Source organism: Calypte anna, chromosome 8 (genome assembly GCF_003957555.1).
Source record: "Calypte anna isolate BGI_N300 chromosome 8, bCalAnn1_v1.p, whole genome shotgun sequence".
NCBI classification, from domain to species: domain Eukaryota; kingdom Metazoa; phylum Chordata; class Aves; order Apodiformes; family Trochilidae; genus Calypte; species Calypte anna.
In genome coordinates, this window is record NC_044254.1 from 4,654,422 (window position 1) to 4,676,931 (window position 22,510).

Below are 22,510 nucleotides of genomic sequence, written 5' to 3' on the forward strand. Positions count from 1 at the left end.
TGAGGCTGAATAATGAACCTAGAGAGGACCAGCTGTTGCTTATGACAAAGCAAACTCATGTTGCTTCCTGTCAGATTAGTTGAATCTTTTTTTTATTTGGATTTACATACAGGCATACATACTGACATCTGTTTCCCATGTATTAGAAATCCTTTAGTGGCTTTGTCCAGGAGAGCTTTTCCTGTTGTCATTTTGCAAAGCTTGAAACAAAGGATTAGACTGAATCTTGGGCTTCATTCAATGCAGTTCTTCTGCTTTCATGTAGGATGTGCCAGGATAGCAAATAATTCTGTGTTTTGGGGGAGAGTGTGCAACCTTGTTTGAGTGGAACACAAGAGGATTAGATGCTAGGAGTTTTGTTTAGTAACTGGATAGGAGGGTGAGGATTTCCTGGACTTTGGGAGGTGTTTGAAATTACTTTAAGAGGCTTGTTACCAGTGTTGGGAGATACAGCTGTGATATAGTAGTAGAATAAGAAGCAGTACACAGACAGCCAAACTGTGCTGCAAAGACAGGTCTTTTAACATTTATTTCCCAGAATTTTGTTTCTTTCAAGTAAAAAAACTAAAATAATCTGGTTTAGTGTTTAAAATTACTGTTCTACTGTCCTCTGCTTCTGTGGCATACTGCAAGCATTGCTTTGGCAGAAAGGAATTTTTGAGGAACTGCTAAACACAGTTAGCTTCTCCATCCCCATCTCTCCTGACAATTCATCCCAAACAGCATATGTTGTTTGTTTGGTTGATTTTTTTTTTTTCCTTTTAATGTTTTATCATATTGCAGCTCACTGTCTTGAAATATTTTTCTTTCTCTAAACAGGAGCATGAGAAAAGGTGCTGGAGTGTTGACTTTAACTTGATGGACCCAAAGCTGTTGGCTTCAGGCTCTGATGATGCCAAAGGTAATATTCTTTTTCAGTCTCTGTGCAGAAGGCTTATGCTCTGTATTCCCTTTGAGGACCAAAAATGTGATATTTCAAGTGGCTGATTCCTCAGCTGCCTTCAGTAGATGATTTGGTCATGTGTCAAGATGCTACTGAAGTGTTCAGATCTCAGAAAAGGAGAATCTTTGTTTGGATTAAGATTTTTTTTTTGTCACAATTTTGGTGAATATGCTCTGTGGCATTTTCCAGGACACTGAACAAAGCAAAGTGTTTTAACAGTAGTTAAGCTTGTGGAGTTAAAGCCTTGGGGCCTTTCAGAAGAGCAGCATGTATTTATATTTCAAAAATGAGCTTGCTGGGGAAAAAGAAGTTAAAAATACCTACTGCTGGTTTACCTGTAACTCTGAATGTTAAAGACTGTGCAGTGAGAAGCTTCTCACTTGCCACAGTGTGCTGTGTTTCTTGAACCTTGGAATGTTGGAATTGAATGGGAGCATTGGGAGCAAATTCCAGCTTTTTACACTCTGGGGTCCATTTGGGCTTTGTAGAGCCCTTTAGAGAAGCTTTTTCCCAACATAGTGTTAGAAAAAAAAGGTTGTCTTCTAAGAAGCAATAGAAAGTTTCTAAAGGAAAAGATAGCACAATAGCATATGTTGTGTTCTTTATCTCTAATAAACTAGATTTTATCTGTAATATGTTTATAATATCAAATTTGAGCAAGCAGTAAGAGCTTTAGAGTTTCTTTTACAGTCAGTAGGGATCAAATCTCCTAGGTGGGCTAATACAGCTCTGGACAGAGGTCTTCATTATTTGCTTTGAAATGATAATAAAGAAACAAGAAACCTTGAAAGCCACTCCCCCCTATAAAATGCCTTTAAATTCTGTTTCAAACAAAAGCTGTTTGATCCTCAATTGCACTTGGCAGTAATTCCATTTACAGAATGGAACTGCTAACAAATATTTAATGTTGGGCTTGAATATTTTTATGTTTTCCCCTGCCCCCTTTTTGGAGTGTTTTTTTTGTGCTTAAATGCAGCAGGAATGAGCATTCACCTTGTAAATTATCAACAGCTTCATCACATTGCTCCTCACTCATGCTATGCATTTGAAAAAACCTATCTGCCAGGTAGACATGCATTTATTAGCATGTTAAGTTGTCCAGTTTTTCAGAGCCATCTGCAAGCAGAGCTCCTGTCTTTCCTAAAGATGTGAACTGTTAAAACTAACAGTTTCTAAAAGCTCAGTGTTTACTCTAGAAATAATTGTCATAAAGTCTGCAGATCTACAGAACTTGCATTTGAATTCACCTCTCACAAAGGTGTATTGGGGTTTTGATGAATAAAACTGGGCTGGAACATTTTATCCTTAATTTCTTTTGTGGTTTGCCTATGTAACAAATCCATTAGAGGCACAAGAAATGCTGTGTGAAAGTATTTGAATTAAGAGATTTTGGAAGTCTTTAGGGCACAAAGCAGCACTAGCAAATGTCCAAATTAATGTTAGCTTCCCCATCCATTTCAGGATGAGGTCTTAACTCAGACTTGCCTTACTTAAACTTTTTCTGCTGCTGATGATAATGAGTGGTTGAATTCTAGGCAGCTTTGGGCACATAAAATACATGTTTGGCCAGGCATAGTGTCTGTTAGGAAAAAAACAAGTTTTATGTACCCTTCCTGTCCTCTTTTACTTCTTGTGTGAGGCCACACTAGGCTTTCTAACAAGAAACCTCAGTGTTCATAGATACTGGCGTGACCAGAGGAATTGGAGCTAATTTTGCTGTGCTTCCCCAGAAAGCATGAGGAGAACACTTTCTGGTCAAGTAATCAGGACCAGCCAGCAAAAAAATGAGAGCTTTGCCAGTTCTTCCTACTTGCCTGTGGATCTGTCTGTTCCTCCTTGGTATGTTCAAACTGGAAGCTAATTTTTAAAGCATTTGGTGTTCTTGGTAGGCTTGTTTTGGGAGAGTTTTTAGATGAGAAATTGTATCATCAGGGCTGTCTGTGCCCTGGCACAGCAGAGGATGCTAAGAAAGAGAGTGCTGTTAGGGACAGAATTATTTTGATGTAAAGAGAAACAGCATCCTAGGGCCTCAGGATCCTTGGTGTTTGAAGAAGATAATCCAGAATGTTTATTTGTGGAAGTTCTTTCTACTTTAATAGCAGGTAATGAGAGCATAAAAGTATTTTATGAGGAAGAGCTACTGTGTGTACAAAACCCTCACTTCTCTTTACAGTTGTCATGCCCTTGCCTTTCAGAGGAGCAGAGGTAGTTGAGTGTATCTATAGGGACACAGCTTCCTGCTTTCCTAGGAATCTTCAAATCTATATAAATGAGCTTTCTGCTTGCTCTATCCTATTCCTGATTTACAGCTTTTGTCAGATTAAAAGCAGCCCCTCCATCACATGAGCAGATCCAAGTTGCAAGAACAACAGGCTGGATGAAATATCCTTATTCTCAGTGTACCAATAGTGTATATCAACCTCTTTTGCTATTCTGATACAAACTTCCACCTCTTTTATTTGGTGTTTGGACACAGAACTGGCGTGTGGAAAATGAGTTTATAAAGTGATACATTTGCTGTAAAGCTCCAAGCAAATAAAAATTTATCTTGAAAAGACCTAAGCATTTTAAACAAGATTTTCTGGAGGCATCTTCTTGTTTGGTAAGGAGTAGACATCAGGCCACATAGAGATGTCTCTCCACAGCTGCAAAATTAGGAGACATATGCTTTGAGAACATGTTTTAGAAATAGTTAATCTCAGATGGTTGCTTGTCTCATCAACACAATTCTAGGTGTTTGACATCTGAACATTGTGTAATTACTGCCTCAACCTCAGCAAACTTGCTGAAAGCTACAGCAAATAATCTCTATCCTTATGAATTATGCTTTATTAAGCTGTCAGGTTATTTTAGAAAATAATGGGCAGTTCTAGGTTAAAATTGACATATTTTATTATGTGTTATGTCACATATATCCTTATGGCACTAAGATAAAATTGGAGCCCAGTGTTTCCCATAGCAGTTGGATCACAGAAATTGCAGACTCTAATCCCTGTCAGTTGTAATGAATATTGTGATGGCTTTGAATGCACTGGTTGACTCTTCACCTGATGAAATGGCTCATCTTATCACCCTAAAACCTGAATGAAAAAAGGAGCCAAGTTGAAACTGAGCTCTTGGTACAAAACTGAGACCAGATGGCCATTCATTTATGAGAGGTGGTGTCAAGGAGAGACGTGGCTGCCTTGGAGGCAGCTTTAAATATTTAATACCTGATTGAAAGGCTTCAAGACAAATCTGTGTGGTCTTAGTCCTACATTTGGGCAGGACTTTACTTTGACTAGAGGTGTGCAGGAAGGCTGCATGATCTCTCACGTCAAAGCAATGTCCTCTGCCAGCAGTGTCCTCATGTAATGGTGGCATCTGCTTCCTGTACCATTTCATCCATAAAATTCATGTTCTCTTCTGCAACTTAGACTGTACATCAGATGTCTGTTCATTAAAGCAAAATGCTAATTTTTTTATAGTTTTGCAAAATTGGCTGTCCTGGCTCTGTTCCCCTCCCTGCTGCAAGCACAGAGCAGCAGAAGAGGTGTAATCACCCAGTTTCATCTAGGAGAAGTTTGCATTTAAGCCATGCTTGCAAAGCTGTTGGTTTCATTTAGAAATGTAGCTAGATGTTTAGGATTAATATTCTGGTTCTGGTAAATGAGTTTGGTGGTCTTTTTTCTGAAAACCAAGAGCAGAGTGGGTTCTGTTTTCATTGAATATTATATCAGGTTTATATGCAAATATGCAGCAATGTTTGTGTTTCTGCTTTGCTGCTTTTCTAATGGTTCCAGGTGGCCATCAGATACCTACACACCTATTGCTGTGTATAAAATAATTTCTTGGTGTACTCTGAGCAGTCCTGTGTCTCCCTCATCCCAGCAGAGGACCTGTTGGCTGCAGACCTGAAGCAGCCCAGGCAGCTCATGGAAACTGTTCAGGGGACACAGAGCTCCTGTGTGTTCAAACACTGGCTTCAGCTTGCTCTGCTTCCTGCCTCAGCATTCTCATCCTGGTACTCAAGTACAACCCAACCCACTCATCAAGAAAAAGGGGGAAGGGAGAACATGTCAGTCTGATTTTTTTGCTCTGTGGGCATCAATGGTGCTTGGTATCAGTGTAATGCCCCTTCATGGGATGCAGGACATCTGTAGCATTTAATAGCAAGCTTGGCTACATGGGGAGCACCTGGAACTCTTCATCTGAAGGTTAAATGGTACTTGAAGTGTTTGTGGAGGGTGGAGAAGGCAGTATTTTAAAAAGCTGCTGGTGTTTTCTATGGGTTGTCCTGTGAAGCACTGAAGTGTGAGTACCAGGGCAAAGAGCTCGTTCTGGACCAAGAATCTGAATCATGTGCACACAGCAGTCTCATAGAACAGTAGAGTTCCTTGTAGCAAGGAAATACATCACTGTAGTAAGCCAGCATACTGATTTCTTTCCTGTCCTGCACCAGTTTCTTGAGAATAAACCAAGTTGTTCTTACTGTGCTAAAGCATACAATTAGTTTTATTTATTCTGTGCAAAGCAATTCTGTCATGAGTGAGGTTTTCTTGCATCCCAATTAAGGGGCAAGGAACAAGAAGGATGCAAGCCTTCCTGCTCTTGGTTATAGGATTCTGTGGTCCAGTAGCCTTAAACGTAGAGATTCTAAAATGCTTTATCACTGGCTTTGTTCTTAGCTGTGAGTGATGTGGACTTTCAGCATCTTCTATGTGTGGGCAGGATATTTATAGCACATGCTTGAGAATGTTCTCTAGCTTACCTGCCTTAAGTACTAACTGATCCTTTATAGTCACTAATATCTTGGCAACAGAGGCTTTTCAGAACCTTACTTATAAAATAACTATTTTTTTTATGCCTTTCAGATGAGGTTGCTTTTTTGCTGTTTGTTTACCCACTTCTTTTTCTGTTTCTCTAGTGAAGCTCTGGTCTACCAACTTGGACAACTCAGTAGCAAGCATTGAGGCCAAGGCAAACGTGTGTTGTGTCAAATTCAGCCCCTCTTCAAGGTATCACCTAGCTTTTGGCTGTGCAGGTAGGTAAAAGGGATTTTGGGCAGAGAAATATTGTTTCTTCCTTCCTTTATTTCTAATTCTCCTCAAACATGTGAGGTTGGCAGTTGTGCCCAGGACCCAGGTGTCTTTTGCAGTTAAAATGCTTCTGGGGAAAAAATCTTTCAGTGTGCAGTCACCTAGCAGACATCCTGATCCAAGTGCCAACCTCATCCTGCAGTCTGGCTGTTTAATTTGGGTGTCTCTATGAGAAATAAAAGTGGTGAGAGAACATCAGTGTGTTTGAGATCACTAAGGCAAGCAGGCAACCAGCTGGGCAAGCAAACTTAAATGTGGTGATGGTTCTTGCAGATATACAGTGTTGCTCTGTAAATCCCACAAAGCCATACTGGGAGCTTTAACTGGTTTTACCTTAGGTGTACTGTAAAACAGTGGCCATGCATGTTTTCCATAGCTGCAACTACAGCCCCATGGGTGTGCTTGTGGCAAAACATCCCTGGTAATGGTGGGTTTTAAGTAGTCAGTGGGGAAGGCACAGTGAGCTTTTTATTCACTGAGATTAAGTAATCCTTGGTGATATAATTCAAAGATCTAAGAGCAGGGTGGGTATTGCTGTGGGAGGAAACCATCGTGCTATGCCTGCAGCAACTGAAACTCAGAGGTGCCTATAAATGTTTAACCAACTCTGTACTTTTTTTTCTCCTTGGGGAGTTCTAATGCACTTGTAAGTAGGAGTTCTGACAGCATTTGCTATCTCTGGACTTCAGGAGATACATGGATCATTCTTGCAAGTACTGGCTTGCCATTTAATTTAGGTGTTCCTGTTTCCCTGTTAGTTCTACTTAGATTGTGACTCTAAGGAGAAAATAAATTTGCATTTTGATACACTGCAAAAAATGGATTTGGGTTGGAGCTTAAAATATTGACTTGTTTGACAGGAATCTCACTGGAGTTTAGGGAATTACATGCAAGAATAGAATTGAATTACAATAGCTACAAGCAGCAGTTGAATGAAAGGGACTACCTGTGAAAAGCTCTGGGGAAAGATGAGAGCACCAGCTCCAAAAAGATTAACTGCTGATTAAAAGAGAGATGTAAAAGCACCACGAAACAGAATTTTTCCTGATAAATCAGTGACTGGGATTCATTTCTATCTGAAAGGCAGTGGGGGGGGATAACATAAAGATAAATCTATAGAGGTTTTGGAGCTGGAGGCACATGGGATGGAAGCATATAGGAGTGTCTTGTGCCTTACAAACCAGATGGGCTCATCTTCAAGTGTCTTACAAAATGAAGCATAAATGAGGACCAGGATTTATATGGAGGTTTTAAATGACTACACATGTATATTTGTGATTTAAAGAACACTGAAGTGTAAAATGGTATTTGTACTGGGGAAGAAGGCACAGAAGGAAGAGCAGATAAAATTTTCAGAGTGTTTACATCTGTTTGGTGCTTGGTAAAGGAGTCTAACTAAAATTTAAAGTGAATATTTAATTATGATTGCTGAAACAATTAAATGGAGTATTTAAACTGATGGGAATGGCTTTCCACAAATTCTAATAGATCTTTCACCCATAAATACATGGGGGAAAATGGCTTATGAGATTAAAAGAAATTCTGGGATCTTGAAAGATGTTATTTCTGAACTAAAAAATATCTTGGAGCAAAGAAATGAGTTAGTGTCTACTATCCTGTTCTATATAGTCAAGCAATCCTGTTTCATGGGCATAAATGTTCTTCTCCTCCATCAGTTTCAGCTGGTTTTGTTTAATAATTTAATCTGTGGAAAATGTAATAACTTGTAAATAGTGTGATTTGTCAGCTATAAAATAAATAAAGGAAGAGTCAAAACTAGTTTCCTTCAGTAGTATTTTTTTTAAAAAAAGGGGTAGAACTGAGCACATTGATAAGGCAATTCTGATTTGTCACCTGTGGTAGAGACAAACACTGCAGAACACTCAGCAGTAATTCAGTGACCAGGGCAGTGGTCAGGAAGCTGTGCTTGGTTTGCCTTGGCTTAGTCAGGTTCTTAGAGGAGTTTCAGTTTTGAAAATTAATGTTTCAGTTACTTTTCTGGTGGTTTATTCAATGATAAACAAGCAGATATTTTCTAGTATTGCATACCCGACACGATTTGGTACAGTATTTAGGCAGAAGTGCTGCTCTTATGTATAATCTATTTGTTGGTTTGTACAAACAATGTTGTGTGTGTGTGTGTTTCTATACAAAATTATAGCCTAAGACTTGATGAGATCTAAAATTTATTAAATGGTTTGGGGGGGGAATATTGATGTTTAATGTTTGAGATATAAAAGGAGGAAGTTGATTTATTTAATATGTAATTACAATTAGGCATTAATTACTTAATAATTTTATTTATAAAGTTAATTTATTATTTAATTAATACCTAATAATTAGATTACTAAGCATGTATGTTTTGGTTTTCCCCCTTTCTCTGTATGCAGAATAGCTTGCAAGGTAGCATGGCTTGATTCAGCAATGCAGCTTTGGCTCTAAGCCTAATTTTTTCATGGTTAATATTTTGAAATTATGATGTTGGTTGGTTTTAATTGTCATTTTCTGTTTATATTTTCTCTTGAGATCTTTCCCTAACTATCCCTACAGCTGAAGCATCCTTTAAGCTCTTTGCACCTTGCTTAAGGAAACACTTTTCTGTACTATAGACAAATGCATCTTGCCCACTTGCATCCATCTCCTTGGAATGCCTCTTGGAAGTGAGTTCTCCTAATCACTTTCTTCAACTTGATCACCATCTCAGTCTCTGCTGGTTCCTTCTTTGCATCCTACACAGAAATAGGAGAGCTCTCTTAGGGTCCTTCCTACCCTCTCTCCAATTTTAATACCCTTCTCATTTGTTAGTAAAATCTTGCCTGCTTGCTCAGCTCTGCCAGTGATGCTACAATGCTGTGCATGGGTGAAATATCCAGAGGGATATCTTTGCTTTCTTTCTCTGTCTCCAATTTTAGAAAAACTCTCATTTACAGAAAAACAGGAAGGGACCTGTAGAGGTCTGACAACACAGCATGAATTTTGTGAGCTGGTACAACAGCCTCTTGCAGTGTTCTTTTTGTCTTTTTATTCCCTCTGTGTTTCTGTCTACTGAGGATCTCCAGTGCTCAAACCAAGGGCTTTTTGGGGTCACTTCTGTATGTCTGGTGCTGATGTGATGCAGCTTGGAGCTTGGCTGGGTCCCTCAGCTGCCCTGCAGTGTAGATAACCACAGCCACATCCTCCCAGCTTCAGGGCTCTGGAAGGAATCCTGAATGAAGATCTTGGTTTAAAAAAATATTTCCACCTGCACCTGGTTTGCATGCTTTATTGTCAAATAAAAGGAGAACCTAAATTCCCTTGTGCCAAGTTCCTCTGCAGGTCTCTGCCCTTTGTTGGCAGCAGGAGGAGAATGTGAGTGACTTGAATGGAGCCTCCTGAAAGGGGACATGGTGTGGGTTGAAGCTGGGTTTTATGTGGATTTCTTGGGCAAACCCTGTGTTTCAGTGTACATGTTGTAAACATGAGTAGGGATCACTGAAAGGAGTTTGTGTGGGACTGTGGTTTAGATGAAGCTGTGGTCAAAAGTGTTTTTAGATTCTATATGTCCATATACCTCCATATATCTCCTCCCATCAGTAGAGGGTACTTGGTTGACTTCAGATGCCATAGAATACCATGCTTTAGTTACCACTATAGGAGCAAATCCCAAGATTACCATCCAGTACAGGTGATATATATGTTTCTTTTCTGGCCTTTCTTCTCTGAAAGCTTTTAGATGACCAAAAAATCATTTTGGTGGCTTTAAACAGAACAAAGGAGCAATAAACTGGAATTAGAGCCTATACAAGAAAAGAATGGGTATTTGGTTTGTGAAATAATTTTCTTTCTATCAGACAGGCATTTCAGGTAAGAGGAAAACTGCAGCCTGATAAAATCTGTTGCAGTGGAGAGAGCACATAAAGAAGAAAAGATCCCTTTTGTCTGTTACTTTAATAAAATACCTATTTGAATGCTTACAGAATTGAAACGTTGGAAGTATAAACTGTAATCACTGCTGAATACAAAATCTTTGAGGTCTTTTCTTAAAAATAGATTTTATCCTGAAACTGGCTATATAGATCATGTCTGAAGTTGTTATTGTTCTGCCTCAGCAGTAGCACTGATGCCCTCAACCCATATTTTCTAGCAGTGCCATTTTCCTTCCTTAGAAAAAAAAAAAAAGGCTGAAAATGCATGTACTTTGCAGCTTGAAAGTCCAGGTTGTGCAGTCTGGGTGAGATCAGACTGTCTGCTAACTTCAGTGAGCTAAGTGTAGCTATTGATAGTAGCAATACTTTATTCCCAGCATGCTGTAATACTGTCAGCATCCACCACTGACCTTTTATTTCCCATCTATTATGCAGAGATCATGCCATCAAAACTTCAGATTCCCAAGTCCTCATACAAGATGCATCATCTTCTCACATGCTTTATTTTTTTCCCTTCTAGGACCACAAATCTTATGAGATTGGATCAGGGGATAAGAGGTGTTCCTCAGGGTTGCTGTTCTGTGGGAGCTTTGCAACTAAGTGGAAGCTGTGGACATAGTGCAATGGAACATTTACAGTGTGCTTAAGATCTTTCTGGGTTAATTTTAATCTTAATCAGGTCTCCAAACTGCTTCTCTGCCTTGTTCTGAACTCTTGACAGTGGTTTAGGTTCAGATAAACTGACCAAGGCAGGAAAAAGGTGGGGCAATGTTTGATTTCTGTTGGTTTTGCTACTTACAGCTTCACAGTTTGAGGCTGGGTTTGTACTGGGGATCCCATACTCCCTCCTAAACATTCCCAGTTATGCTTTTCCATCTCTTTTTTCATACTTGCAATTGAGTGGTCAAAACTGAATTGTTCTTCTGAAGCAGCTGATGCCCTGAGCACAGAACCCCAGTGCTAGCCCCCTACACAGCATGGCTTTGGACAGCCTGAACAGAGCTCAGCATTAGCTCCCATGGGATGAATCCTCACCTGACATAAGGTTTTCCCACTAATGAGGTTTTTCCCCTTTTTTTGCCTGTTCTCTCTCACCTCCTTATTCCCTTCCCCACTTGTACAGTGGTGCTGAAGAAGAGCACTTCCAAAGAAAGTGCCTTTCCTTCTGAGAAGATTTCTTCCTTCCCCAGACAGTTTTCCCTGCTATTCAGAGTTTTCCAGAGCACCATCTTGAGCATTGTACTCTGGCTATGAACCCCACTGCCTTTCTTTATCACTGAGCTCCAAAACTAATGGTGCCATTTAACAGCATGCAACATGGCAGAGGACTCCTGTTGCTATGTCAGTAGCTTTGTTTTCACTTGGAACTCTTTCCCCATCCCTTAAGATCTCTCACTTGCCCTGATGCACTTCCAGTTCAAGGTCACAAGTGGCAGCTTTATCAATATTATTCTATTTTGCTAATCTACCTGGCATCCAAAGGGGATGACTTCAGAGACCATCCTTGTGCAGTGAACTATTGATTTCTCTGGTGCAGTCACTGGAGCAGTGATTTCTCTTTTCCAGACGTCTCTCTGTAGAGCTGGCCTTTCATGCTGTCTCAGATCTGGGTTACTTGTGTGCCTTGTCACTCAGCTCAGAAGATGATGTGGTACTCATGACCAAGAAGGCAGTGTGCCTTTTTGGAAGAGAATTAATGTTTTCCAGCTGAAAGCAAGGTCTTACCTTAACAGATTCTCCTGGGTAAGTACTCTGCTCTCTTAAAAGCCTGAAGTGACTCAGAGAATCTCTTCCTGCAAATATGACATGTTTAGGGTGGAGTTAGGCAGCTTTTTGGGCTTAAGCTACAAGATTACCTTTAGCATATGAAAGTTCAGGATTCAAAGGCACAGACAAAGACTGGGCATTTTTTTTTTCCAAGCCAGTGGAAAAGCTCACAGCAGTGCTCAAAATTGAGCTTTTATGAAATCAGGATAGCATGCAGCACTCCAGGGCTTGCCTCTTACTTGGATTGGACATTACCTGCAGGGGGTATTCTCTTGTTGCAGCTGTTAAATTATCTTCCTCCAGTCTGTGATCTCTGAGGCTTTTGGCAGGCTAGACAGGGGACAAGGTCCACCTTTTGGAAAAGCATTCTTGTCACTTTCTAATTTAAACTCATTCCAGAAAATTCCTGCAAAATTTTCAGTTCTTGTAATCTCTGAAAGCATCTGCAGCACTTCAGTCAGCTCAGGTTTCTTGGGAATAATCTCTATTTTTGGCCAGGGTGGTTGTGATCAGCCCATTCCTGGGAAGCTCTGAGGGGACACCAAGTAACTCCGACACACAGGACATGTTGTACATGCAAATTTTACATCAGTTTCAGAGTTTAGAAGCTTACATGATTTTTTTTACTTGCACAGAAGGAGCCTCTGGCTTATGTTGAATGAAAGGGCTTGAAATGAATAGCAAGTAACAATATAGAGACCTATTGGGAGTTTCCTATCATTATCCCAGAGGTCGTCACACTTCAGTAATGAGTGAATGAATAAAATGAACTTGAAATGCTCTGTTTGATTCTCTGGAAAAAAAAAATAAAAATCTATCATTAGCAGAAATGAGTGTGCTAATTGTTTGCTTGAATATTCTTTTCCTGAACATTTTGTCTTACAACTGGTGTAGAAGTCATTTAGACAATGTTACGGAATTTAAATTAAAATTGAAATGAGCCTTAAAATTCAAGAACAGAACAGGCAACTCTAAGGCTTATTCATCTTTTCCTCAGAATGCCAAATTGCACTTGCTGTTTGCTGTATTGCTTAGGGTTTAATCCTTTCCAACCTCTGCAGTTTCCATTGCTGCAGTTTTTCTGGTAGCTCATCTAAAGGAATTGCTTGTTGGAATGGCATTGTCTGTAGGGGCTTCCTGCATTAGCTCCTCCTCACACTGTGTAGTTTAACTCTTTCTGCCTTTTATTTGGGGGCATCTAGGCTTTTACAACATATTCTGCTTTTTCCATACAAACTGGTAAGGATTGCCACACTGCACAGGAAAATCTGTAACCTATGAATGCAGGCTCACTTCTTGGAGGCATCCTTTTTGAGTAAGCATTCTGTAATATTTTAAGAGGAGAGGGTTTGAATGCTTGAGTCCTTTCTCTAAAGGACCTGTTAGCCTTTTGAGGCTCAGCAAGATGACACCAAGACTGCAGATGTATGTGCAAATCCAGTCCCCCTTCCCATGACTTCACTGCCTAACCAGTGTGCAGTTGCCTCTTTCCCATATTGAATACCTGTGCATTATCATGGACTTTCCCTTGCTTATTTCCTTATCTGTATAAGCCACCAAACCTCTGGGGTTTGGGTTTAAGCATTCTTATCTGAAGCTTGGGACACTGTTTATCTATTGACACAGAATTTTGACACAGTCTCCCATAACATTCTCATGAGCAAGCTTGGCAAATGTGGGAGAGAAGAATGGACAGGGAGATGGATTAAGAACTGGCTGCACAACAGAGCCCAAAAAGTGGGGATCAGTGGGGCAGAGTCCAGCTGGAGCCCTGTAGGTCCCCCAGGGATCAGTGCTGGGTCCAGACCTGTTCAACACCTTTATCAATGACCTGGATGATGGGACAGTGTCTTCTCAGCAAGTTTGCTGATGACATAAAACTGAGAGGTCTGGCTGATTCAGCTGAAGGCTGTCTCACCATTGAGTGGGATTTGGGCAGACTGGAGAGCTGGGCCAAGATACTAATGAGGTTCAATAAGAACAAGTGCAGAGTCCTGCACCTGGGAAGGAATCACAGAATGCAGCAGTACAGGTTAGGAGGCAATCTGCTAGAGAGCAGCCCCATGGAGAAGGATTTTAGAGTCCTGGTGGACAACAAGTTATCCATGGGACATCAATGTGGCTAAGAAGGAGGCCCATGGGATCCTGGGGTGCATTAAGAAAAATATGTCCAGCAGATCAAGGGAGGTTCTCCTCCCCCTGTGCCCTAGGGAGACCTCAGCTGAAGTATTGTTCTGGGCTCCCCAGTTCAAGAGGGGCAGGCAATCACTTGGAAGAGTACAATGAAGGGCCACAAGGATGATTAAGGGACTGGAACACCTACATTATAAAGATGCCTGGAAGACCTGGGCCTTTTTAGTCTTGAGAGAAGATCTAATTAATGTGTATAAATATAAGGGCTGGGCATCAAGAAGGAAGGGACAACCTCTTCTCACTTGTGCCCTGTGATAGGATGAGGGGCAATGAATTAAAGATAAGAGCACAGGGTTGAAGTAAGGACAAATGCTGTGTGCAGTAAGTATCTCAAACTGGGAGAGAGATGTTTGGCAAATTTAGTGCTTTTGCCTTTGAAAGATCTACCAAAATTCATTTAAACAAGACTCTTCATACTTCTGTGAGAAGTTTTAGATCTTTGATCCATGTAGACAACAGGGAATGAAGCACCTTTTGTTATAAAATGACTTCTTTTCATGTTCTAGGTGTCCAAAACTCATTTTGCACATTAACCTCCATGCACTAATGCATATAAAATTGAAAATTCTACATGGTCAAGGAGAAAAGTTGAAATAAGAGTCTGAACAGTACATAATTCTTTTTTTCTCTTTCAGACATTAGGAATTAATTCTTCCAAAAGCTGCAGGTTGTTTCTGCTGTTGTGTTAATAGGTTCTGTAACATTAGTAAATTCTCCTTATGTATACTGAATATTGTGTTTCTCCAACAGTGTGATAGGAGATGATCTTTGCACAAAAACCAGCTCTCTCTTATTCCTGCCAGAAATGTCTTTAAAACCATAAAGGTCAAAGTTTCAAAGGAGTTCTGGAGAAATCTGTTTTCTCCCCCCTCTCATAATAGCCCTTTTCTCAGCTGATTAGGATCTCCAATGTTTTATGTCTCCTCTCCTTAATATGAGGCGAGTTATTTAGGGTGAAGATTTTATGGGCTGCTGTGTCAAAAGCTTTAAACAAGTCAGTAAAATAATATCCCCAGTGTGTGAAGACCATTATCCTTAACCTGGCAAATGCCATTTGTAACTTCAAGCCACAGGGAATCTGTCGAATACAAAGGTTAAAAACCCAGTTGGGAGTTCCCATCAAGGCTGCTGTTCCCTTCATCTGTTCAGCAGAGGGAGATATAGATCTTCAGTGAAATACTAGTTTTGATACATGTCTTTTTAAAAGTCAAAAAAAAAAAAAAAAGTACATTGGGTGTCAGTAAGAGAGTAAGAGATGGAAGTTGGTGGCTGCAGCAATGGATAATCTTCCTTTCAGAAGTCCCTCAAAATATTTCAAGTGCTAACCTGAATCCTTCTGCATCCCTGAGCCTTTCCTTGGTAGGAGGAAAGGTAGCAGGTGCTTAAAGTGCTGTTGATTTTGCCAGATATTAAACCAGATGAGTTTAACCTCAGCCTTCAGTTTTCATGAAGTGGACCTTTCTCATGTTGCTTCATTTGTCATCCAGTCTGCTAAACAGAACACTGGTGGGCATTTTCCTTCTCAGAGCTCTGCTTTCCTTTGTATAAATGAAGAACTGAGCTCAATTTGTGTTTGATTCCCTCAATAGGATTTTTTTTTTTTTTTTTTTTTTTTTTTGAGGTTGGATTTGTATCAGTTTATTCTCCATCCCTGGAGGTTTTTAAGAAGAGACTGCTGTGGCACTCAGTGCCATGGTCTGGTAATCACAGCAGATGCGGATCAAGGGTTGGACTTGATGATCTCTGGCTGCTTCTGTGATTCTCTAAATACAAATTTTGGAGGCTGTTGCCATCATTTGTGTTGCAGTGTAGAAGACAAATACCCACGTGCTGCTTTAGAAACTTCCTCTCATCTCCTTGCTGGCATCACAAGCTCATTGGCTTCCTCACATAGAAGGCTGGGTGTTGTTTTTTTTACCACCAGCAAAATAAATCATACAGACCCTGCTTAATCATAGAATCATAGAATTGGCTGGGTTGGAAGGGACCTCAGAGATCATCGAGTCCAACCCTTGATCCACTGTTACAGTTGCTAGACCATGGCACTGAGTGCCACATCCAGTCTCTTTTGAAATATCTCCAGGGATGGAGAATCCACTACTTCCCTGGGCAGCCCATTCCAATGTCTGATCACTCTCTCCAGAAAGAAATTCTTTCTAATATCCAACCTAAACCTCCCCTGGCACAACTTGAGACCCTGCCCTCTTGTCTTGCTGAGAGTTGCCTGGCAAAAGAGACCAACCCCCCCCCTGGCTCCAACCTCCTTTCAGGGAGTTGTAGAGAGTGATGAGGTCTCCCCTGAGCCTCCTCTTCTTCAGGCTGAACACCCCCAGCTCTCTCAGCCTCTCCTCATAGGGTCTGTGCTCGAGTCCCTTCACCAGCCTGGTTGCCCTCCTTTGGACCTGCTCCAGGACCTCGATATCCTTCCTGAACTGGGGGGCCCAGAACTGGACACAGGACTCAAGATGTGGCCTCACCAGGACTGAGTACAGGGGCAATCCTGGATGGTCTTCAGAGCATGCTGTAAGGGAACAGAGCATGTGGGGAGGTTTTGACCTTTAGGGAAAACACCTATTGAATGTTTTTCCAGAGTTCAGTCACTTGTTAGGTAGCTGTTGAATTTTTTGGCACCTGTGTGGGAGCTCCCTGAGTCTGGTACATTGGGACTTGAGACCACTTATCTAGATAGAGCTCTGATAGCAAATATAAACCAAGTACTGCATCCTGAATCTGGAACATGGGTGAAATGCAGACTAAGGACATTTTTCCAGTTTGCTTTTGTGGAGCAGAGTGTTGCTTCTAGAAGAAATTACTGAGATTCCCCCAGGGCAACAGAAAATGGTTATTCAGGGGGAAATTCTTCTTTTACTGCAAAGGGAACTCCAGGTAAAAACAGGAGGAAAAAGCAAATACATCAAATGAGTAATTGTCTTAGTTATAGAAACAAAGTCCTTGCAATTTCTGTGGGAACAGAAAATAGTGAATACAAAGCAAACATTTTGGTATGCTTGTAACAGTGGCTGTTGATTTTTTTTGGATGGTAGGTATATCCAGGCAAAGTAAAAAATGCCCAGTTATGTTTGCCTGTGCTGCAGTGTTCTACAGGGAGATGGTGGGATAAGATGGATTTATTTCTGCTCTCTCATCCTCATGTGATTTGTCATGCTGCAAGTGGAAAACAGCTCACTGCCTTCTCCAGCAAAATGCTGCTGATAGTTTTGTCTGTCAAAGGTTCTCTGCTTCAGGCTGGATCAAACCCATTTTTAATCCCTTTCCTTACAGTAAGGGAAATGGTTTGTAAAGAGGGCAGAGATGTCAGCTTGCTGTTGTTGATATCTAATTTCTCCTTCAGAAAATTCTGGTGTTAATTTTTGGTGCAGAGCTTTGCTTGAATCCCAGCCTGCTTTGTTTGCCATCCCTAATGTGCTGTTGCCTTTTTCCCAGAGTGTCTTTTTCCCTTATGTAGAGGAAACTATCAGTGTCTCCACTCCCTGAAATGGCTTGGGATAGGCCACAGACTGTGCTGATCATCTGCCATCCCAGTTTTACTTTGTCAAGTGAAATAAATAGATTTATAGTGTTTTGATGGCTGGAAGGCTCCCTCACTATTTGCTGAATGCCCACATGCCCCTTACATTGCTATCACTATAATAAAGAGCCATTTTTTCCCTCTCCATATACTCATTGGAAGAGACCCAAAATGAAAAATACTCCTGGTTGTGTTTTGCTTTGTTTTGGGATCCTTACATGAAGGTTGACCTGTCTTGAGCTGAATTATTCCTGTCCTGTGTCCCCATTCTCTCCAGAGCAAGACTCACTTCTGGATGTTTGCACTCCAGTCTGCCTCTCTCTGATATATGGGAGATAACATCCACCCTAAATCTTTTTAACAGAAATACATCAGTCACATAAAGATCTCTTAAATGCTGTTCCTTGATATAACACTCTCTTGGCACCAAATAAATTTCAGCAATTCCGTTTTCCTTTTTATTAGCAAGAAAAGAAAAAAAATGAATTGAAGGAAAGCTAAGGTTGTACGTGCCACCCCCATCACATGGGAGTAGGTAGACAAAACCCATAAGACCTGAAAATCCAGAAACTTGTGCAGCCAAAGACAACATAAACATTAGTGCTGTAATGCTGATGTCTTTATGGCAATAGCAAAAAGCTTAAGCAAACTTGGATTTAAAGAAATAATTCTCCCCAATCCTTTGACATAAGAGCAGTTTTCAAGTCAGGTAAGATGAGGGAATAGTTTATAGAGTACCTGTCTTTGGAAGTGCTCAGAGCTTGAGTGAGTAGGACCCATGAACACAATTACTTTACCTGGAAGTTGAACCCAACTTTGAAATTGTCCCTTCTTTGAGTGGAGAATCCACCTGGCTGGATTCCAGAGGTTTCTTACAACCTAGGTTATTCTGTGACTTTCAAGGCCCTCGAGCAAAAATGGATTTCAAACAAACTTCACTCTGCATAGGATTAAGTTTCAGCTTGAGCTTCCTTATAATTAGATCCTGAGTTGTCTTTTGGCCAGGCTTTGATGGTATCACTGCCATTGTGGGAAGGTTTCATTCCTGGCATGCAGGTACCTGAGTTCCCCTGGAGAGGTTCCATGTCCATATTAATAGCTCTTTAGTTAGTCTCAAAGTAACTCTGTGGCTTGTTAGGTGGCTTTGAGGTCAAGACAGTGCTGAGGCTTTTGTAGGTCTCCTCTCCAATTAAAGGAAATCTATTTTAAAGCATTTTTGTCTCCAAGGTTTTGGTTCTGATAGCAGCTGTCCTGTATTTGCTCAGTTTTTTTGAGAAAGAGCAGCACTTCTGTACCTGGCCCTTATTCAAGTTTTTATAAGGACTGAGACACCTGATGTGCCAAGTCATCTACAGTGTACTGTAGTACAGTGTACTACTGGGCTGTGAGTTTATTTTTAAATCAGGATGTTGTCTTTTTTTATCCTTTTTCTCCTCATCAACAGAAGAATTTTATTTTTTTTTTTTAACAGTGAAAACTGAGGTTTTGTGTGAGCCTCCTGCTTTGTTTTTCATCAAGCCACGGGCTTTATCTCTGAGGATGTAAGCTTCCTTTTTACAGTGAAAAACCACCCCAAGCCTGCCTGAAAGAGGTGTTAGTTAATCCATCTTGATGTTAAAGTTCTACCTCTTGCTTATCTATGTTCCACAAAAATTCATTTAAAGTGGCTTGCTCTCCCTTTATGGCATTGCCACTTAAGACAATGCCACCTTATACTTCTTCCTGTCATCCAGAAGCACTTGAAACACAGGCTGCAGTCTGAACTGCTGGGCTGTGGACACTTGAAGGCATAAAGATATGATTATGTTTTCCTGCTAAACAAGTTGCCTGGATACAATTCTAGGTAGCTTTGAAGGCTTCTTTCTGTCTGCTCTGTGCACTCTGTAATGTTGCTTACACTTGGTGTACAGAGGAGAAGCAAGGGAAAGATGAGGTTTTATAGATAGATCTTTAAATAATTCAATTAAAGGGGTTAGCTGAAATAATTATCAAGCAATGTGGGGTCCCTTCACCCACTGAATTATGATTTCTGAATTTTTTTAACCAATTAAAGGGAATTATGGAATGAATATGAAGGGAATAAAACACCCCAGAATCATGCCTTCCATCCTTCTTTTTGACTAAGGATATTGTGTGGGCTTTTTTTTCCTGGCCTTTTATTTTGTTGTAGTTTAGATTTCTTCAGAATAACCTAATTGGAGGTAAGCAGAGGTATCTTGCACCTAATTTGCTCTGACTCAGTTTAAATCTCATTAAATCATTTAAATACACCCTCCAAACTACAAATTGTCTCTTATCCCTACTACTGATCCACAGGGTGCCTGTTTTCAACACTGAAAGTCTTGATCCAAATGTGCTTTGATAACAGAAAATTGCAGCAGACCATTTCATTAATGTCTAGCTACCCACCCTTCAACTTTGTTTTTGAATATGGGAATCTTCTTGTGTGCAGCAATTATTTGAGATGTAGCAGTGAGTGCCACTTATATCCTCAAGTCTCTAAGCACTGAAAAATCTGAGAGCAAAGCAAATTACTTAGTTTTTGAATGGATCAATAATCTTAATATTCTGCAGTTGAGAAATATGCATTGCTAAATGATTGGAATAAGAAAAATGGTCATTGATTCTCCAGCAATCGTGTTTTCCAGGGGAGAACCAGAAAACCTTTGTGTGCAGCTCTTAGGGCTTTATAGTCATTACATCCAGTGAATATAAAACTCTGGCACTGCAGGTAAATTTTTGTTTTGCTGTCCTTGACTTGGAGCTGCTAAGAGTAAATGCTTCTTGGTTGAAAAAAAGCCTTGGGGGGTCTGTGGTTTAGCTTGTGCTGTAGACTTGTTACTGTTCATTGTCAGTGTATGACCTGGGAGATGGATGTTACTGTGAATTGCTGGGTACCTGGAGAGTTAAATCACTGCTTTTTGGGTTGTGTTTGTTGCTACCCTGGATGTCCTGGTGCTCAGTGAAACAAACTGCTGCTGTTCAGTGCTCTTTTCTAACCCTTGTAAACTCCTTCTGGTCTTGGTGCTCCTCAGTATGTTTTACAAGCTTTGCAAGAGGTGATGTGGGGATAAAGCCTGCTTGTAACAACTGTTTTGTGAATTTGATAAATGTAAGTGTAAGGAAATTCACTTTTGGTGAAAAGAGACTTTACCTTTTTTTTTTTTTTTTTAAACAACTAAAAATAATCTAAGAGCAATTCCATCTTTCTCAACAGCTCTGTTACTACCTAAGATGCTGCTGGTTCCATTAAGAATTCCCATCTCTTTTTTTTCAAGTTCTAACCTGATTTCCTGAGATTTTTCTAACCACATCATCTGTTTGCCTTTGCCCCTTTCCAAGCTATGTCCAAGGACCAACATCAAGAAGGTGCTGGGCATTTGACCTGGTACATCACAAAACCATCCTTCCCTTTTGTCCTGCTCCTGCTGGCTGGAGGTTTGTGACTGGATGAGCTGCCCTGCAATAAGGGATGCCATCATTGGCTGATGTGGGTTATATTTCCTGAGGATGAGATCTATTAGGAGTTTGGTAAAGTCTGAATTCTTGATGAGTGGTCACGAGACTGCTTTAAGGTGAAAGCAGCAGCATCTTAAGGCAAGTAAGCAGCTCTGGGAAAGCACTATTTAAAAACTCAGCCTTGTGCTCAGGGACCTCTCAGCAGCAGTGGCAGAGCTTAGCTTGCCCTTTTTGTCTTCTGAGATCACTTTTTTTAAAAAAATAAAGTATATGTAATAAAACACAGCCTGCCAGCAAGCATTTGAATTCAGAAGGTACAGCAGCAGAAAGAATTCTGTCATGCTGAGCTTCTGCAGTGACATTGAGCTAGACAAGAATTGTTTCAGAGTGTTTAATTTGTTGTGGTATCTATACATGTTCTTTCCCACTCTCATATTTCAATTAAGCTTGGATGCAGAAGAAAAAAATAAAGCAGTAAGCTGCCCAAGGGTTAGGCATGATATTTTAATTCCAAGTTGAAATTGCTCTGAATTTTCTTGGTGGTGTGTAAAGCTGGGGGGGAAATGCCAAATCATTATTTTAATACCCATGTTTGAGGAGCAAAACAAGAAGCAAATACCCCTATACATCACTGAGTAGGGATGGAGTATGTTTTATGGTCTTTCCATGGATGCTGGATGAGCTTACTGCCTCTTGGAGAGGTCAGGAAGCATTTGAGTCCTCTCTGTGCCTACTTTTTCCCTTACTTTAAGCTGCTTCTTAGGACTAACTCATTTTCTTAGCTATCCAGAGCACTCTACCACCTTGGCTCACACTTGCTGGTGTGTCAGGGATGCTGTCAATGGACAATTTCAGGCTCTTAAGCTCCACCAGGCTGCCCAGGAGTTGTATTTTTCCCATTTAGCTGCATATTTGGGCTCTCTGCTTCCTCAGCAGATGGCATTTTTAGCATGTTTTTGCAAAGGTCCATATGGCCTCCAAGAGAGAGTATCTCTTTAATTGTAAAACGTGACCACCTGTTCTGATTTTAATTAATGCAGTGAGCATTGGTCTTCATACATCTACTTAAAAATAGCTGCTCCAATTGAATTTTTAAAAAAAAAGACCAAAACTCAATTGGGCACCAACACTTGAGCTGCTGAAATAATTCATAATTAAGTGGCTAATTTTAGAACCCACTGGCCTTGCCCATTCCCTCAGACTTGGTGTGATCACAGCAGACAGTGATTGATGGCCCTGCTGATGCCCAGAGGCACAGGTGGTGCTGGGGCCAGATGCCAGCAGGTTTCAAGCTTTTTATTGCAGTCTTTAAAAGTTGAATGTGACTTGGTGCCTCAGTTCTGCCAATGAACTTGTCTTTCCTGCTCCAGCCCTTCACTCTCTTCATTGCTCATCCATCCATCCTCAGGTATTCCTTTCCCTGCCACCCTCTGAAGGATAAAATTCTGGTGTTCCGAAGGTATCCTAATGACAGGCTGGTTGGAGAGGAAGTTGAAACTGAGCAAAAATAGGTTTGAAAGGCTTATTCACTGTCTCCTAATCGAAAGCTTTGCTAGAATCATTCTGCTCATTAAAATAACAACTGTTTTTTAACTATTTCCTAGCTCCTGCAGCAGGTCTGCCAGCCAGATGAGAA

General features: G+C 40.6%; 1 protein-coding gene across 3 annotated transcripts in view; it reads left to right on the plus strand.

Moving 5' to 3' along the window:
• Positions 1 to 22,510, plus strand: part of COP1 (COP1 E3 ubiquitin ligase) — a 127,214-nt gene that overhangs the window by 59,084 nt on the left and 45,620 nt on the right. For all 3 annotated transcript variants that reach the window (XM_030455512.1, XM_030455513.1, XM_030455514.1), the window contains 2 exons: positions 820 to 901; positions 5,850 to 5,966. In XM_030455512.1, coding sequence (XP_030311372.1) covers positions 820 to 901; positions 5,850 to 5,966 — 199 coding nt within the window. The remainder of the gene's footprint in view (positions 1 to 819; positions 902 to 5,849; positions 5,967 to 22,510) is intronic.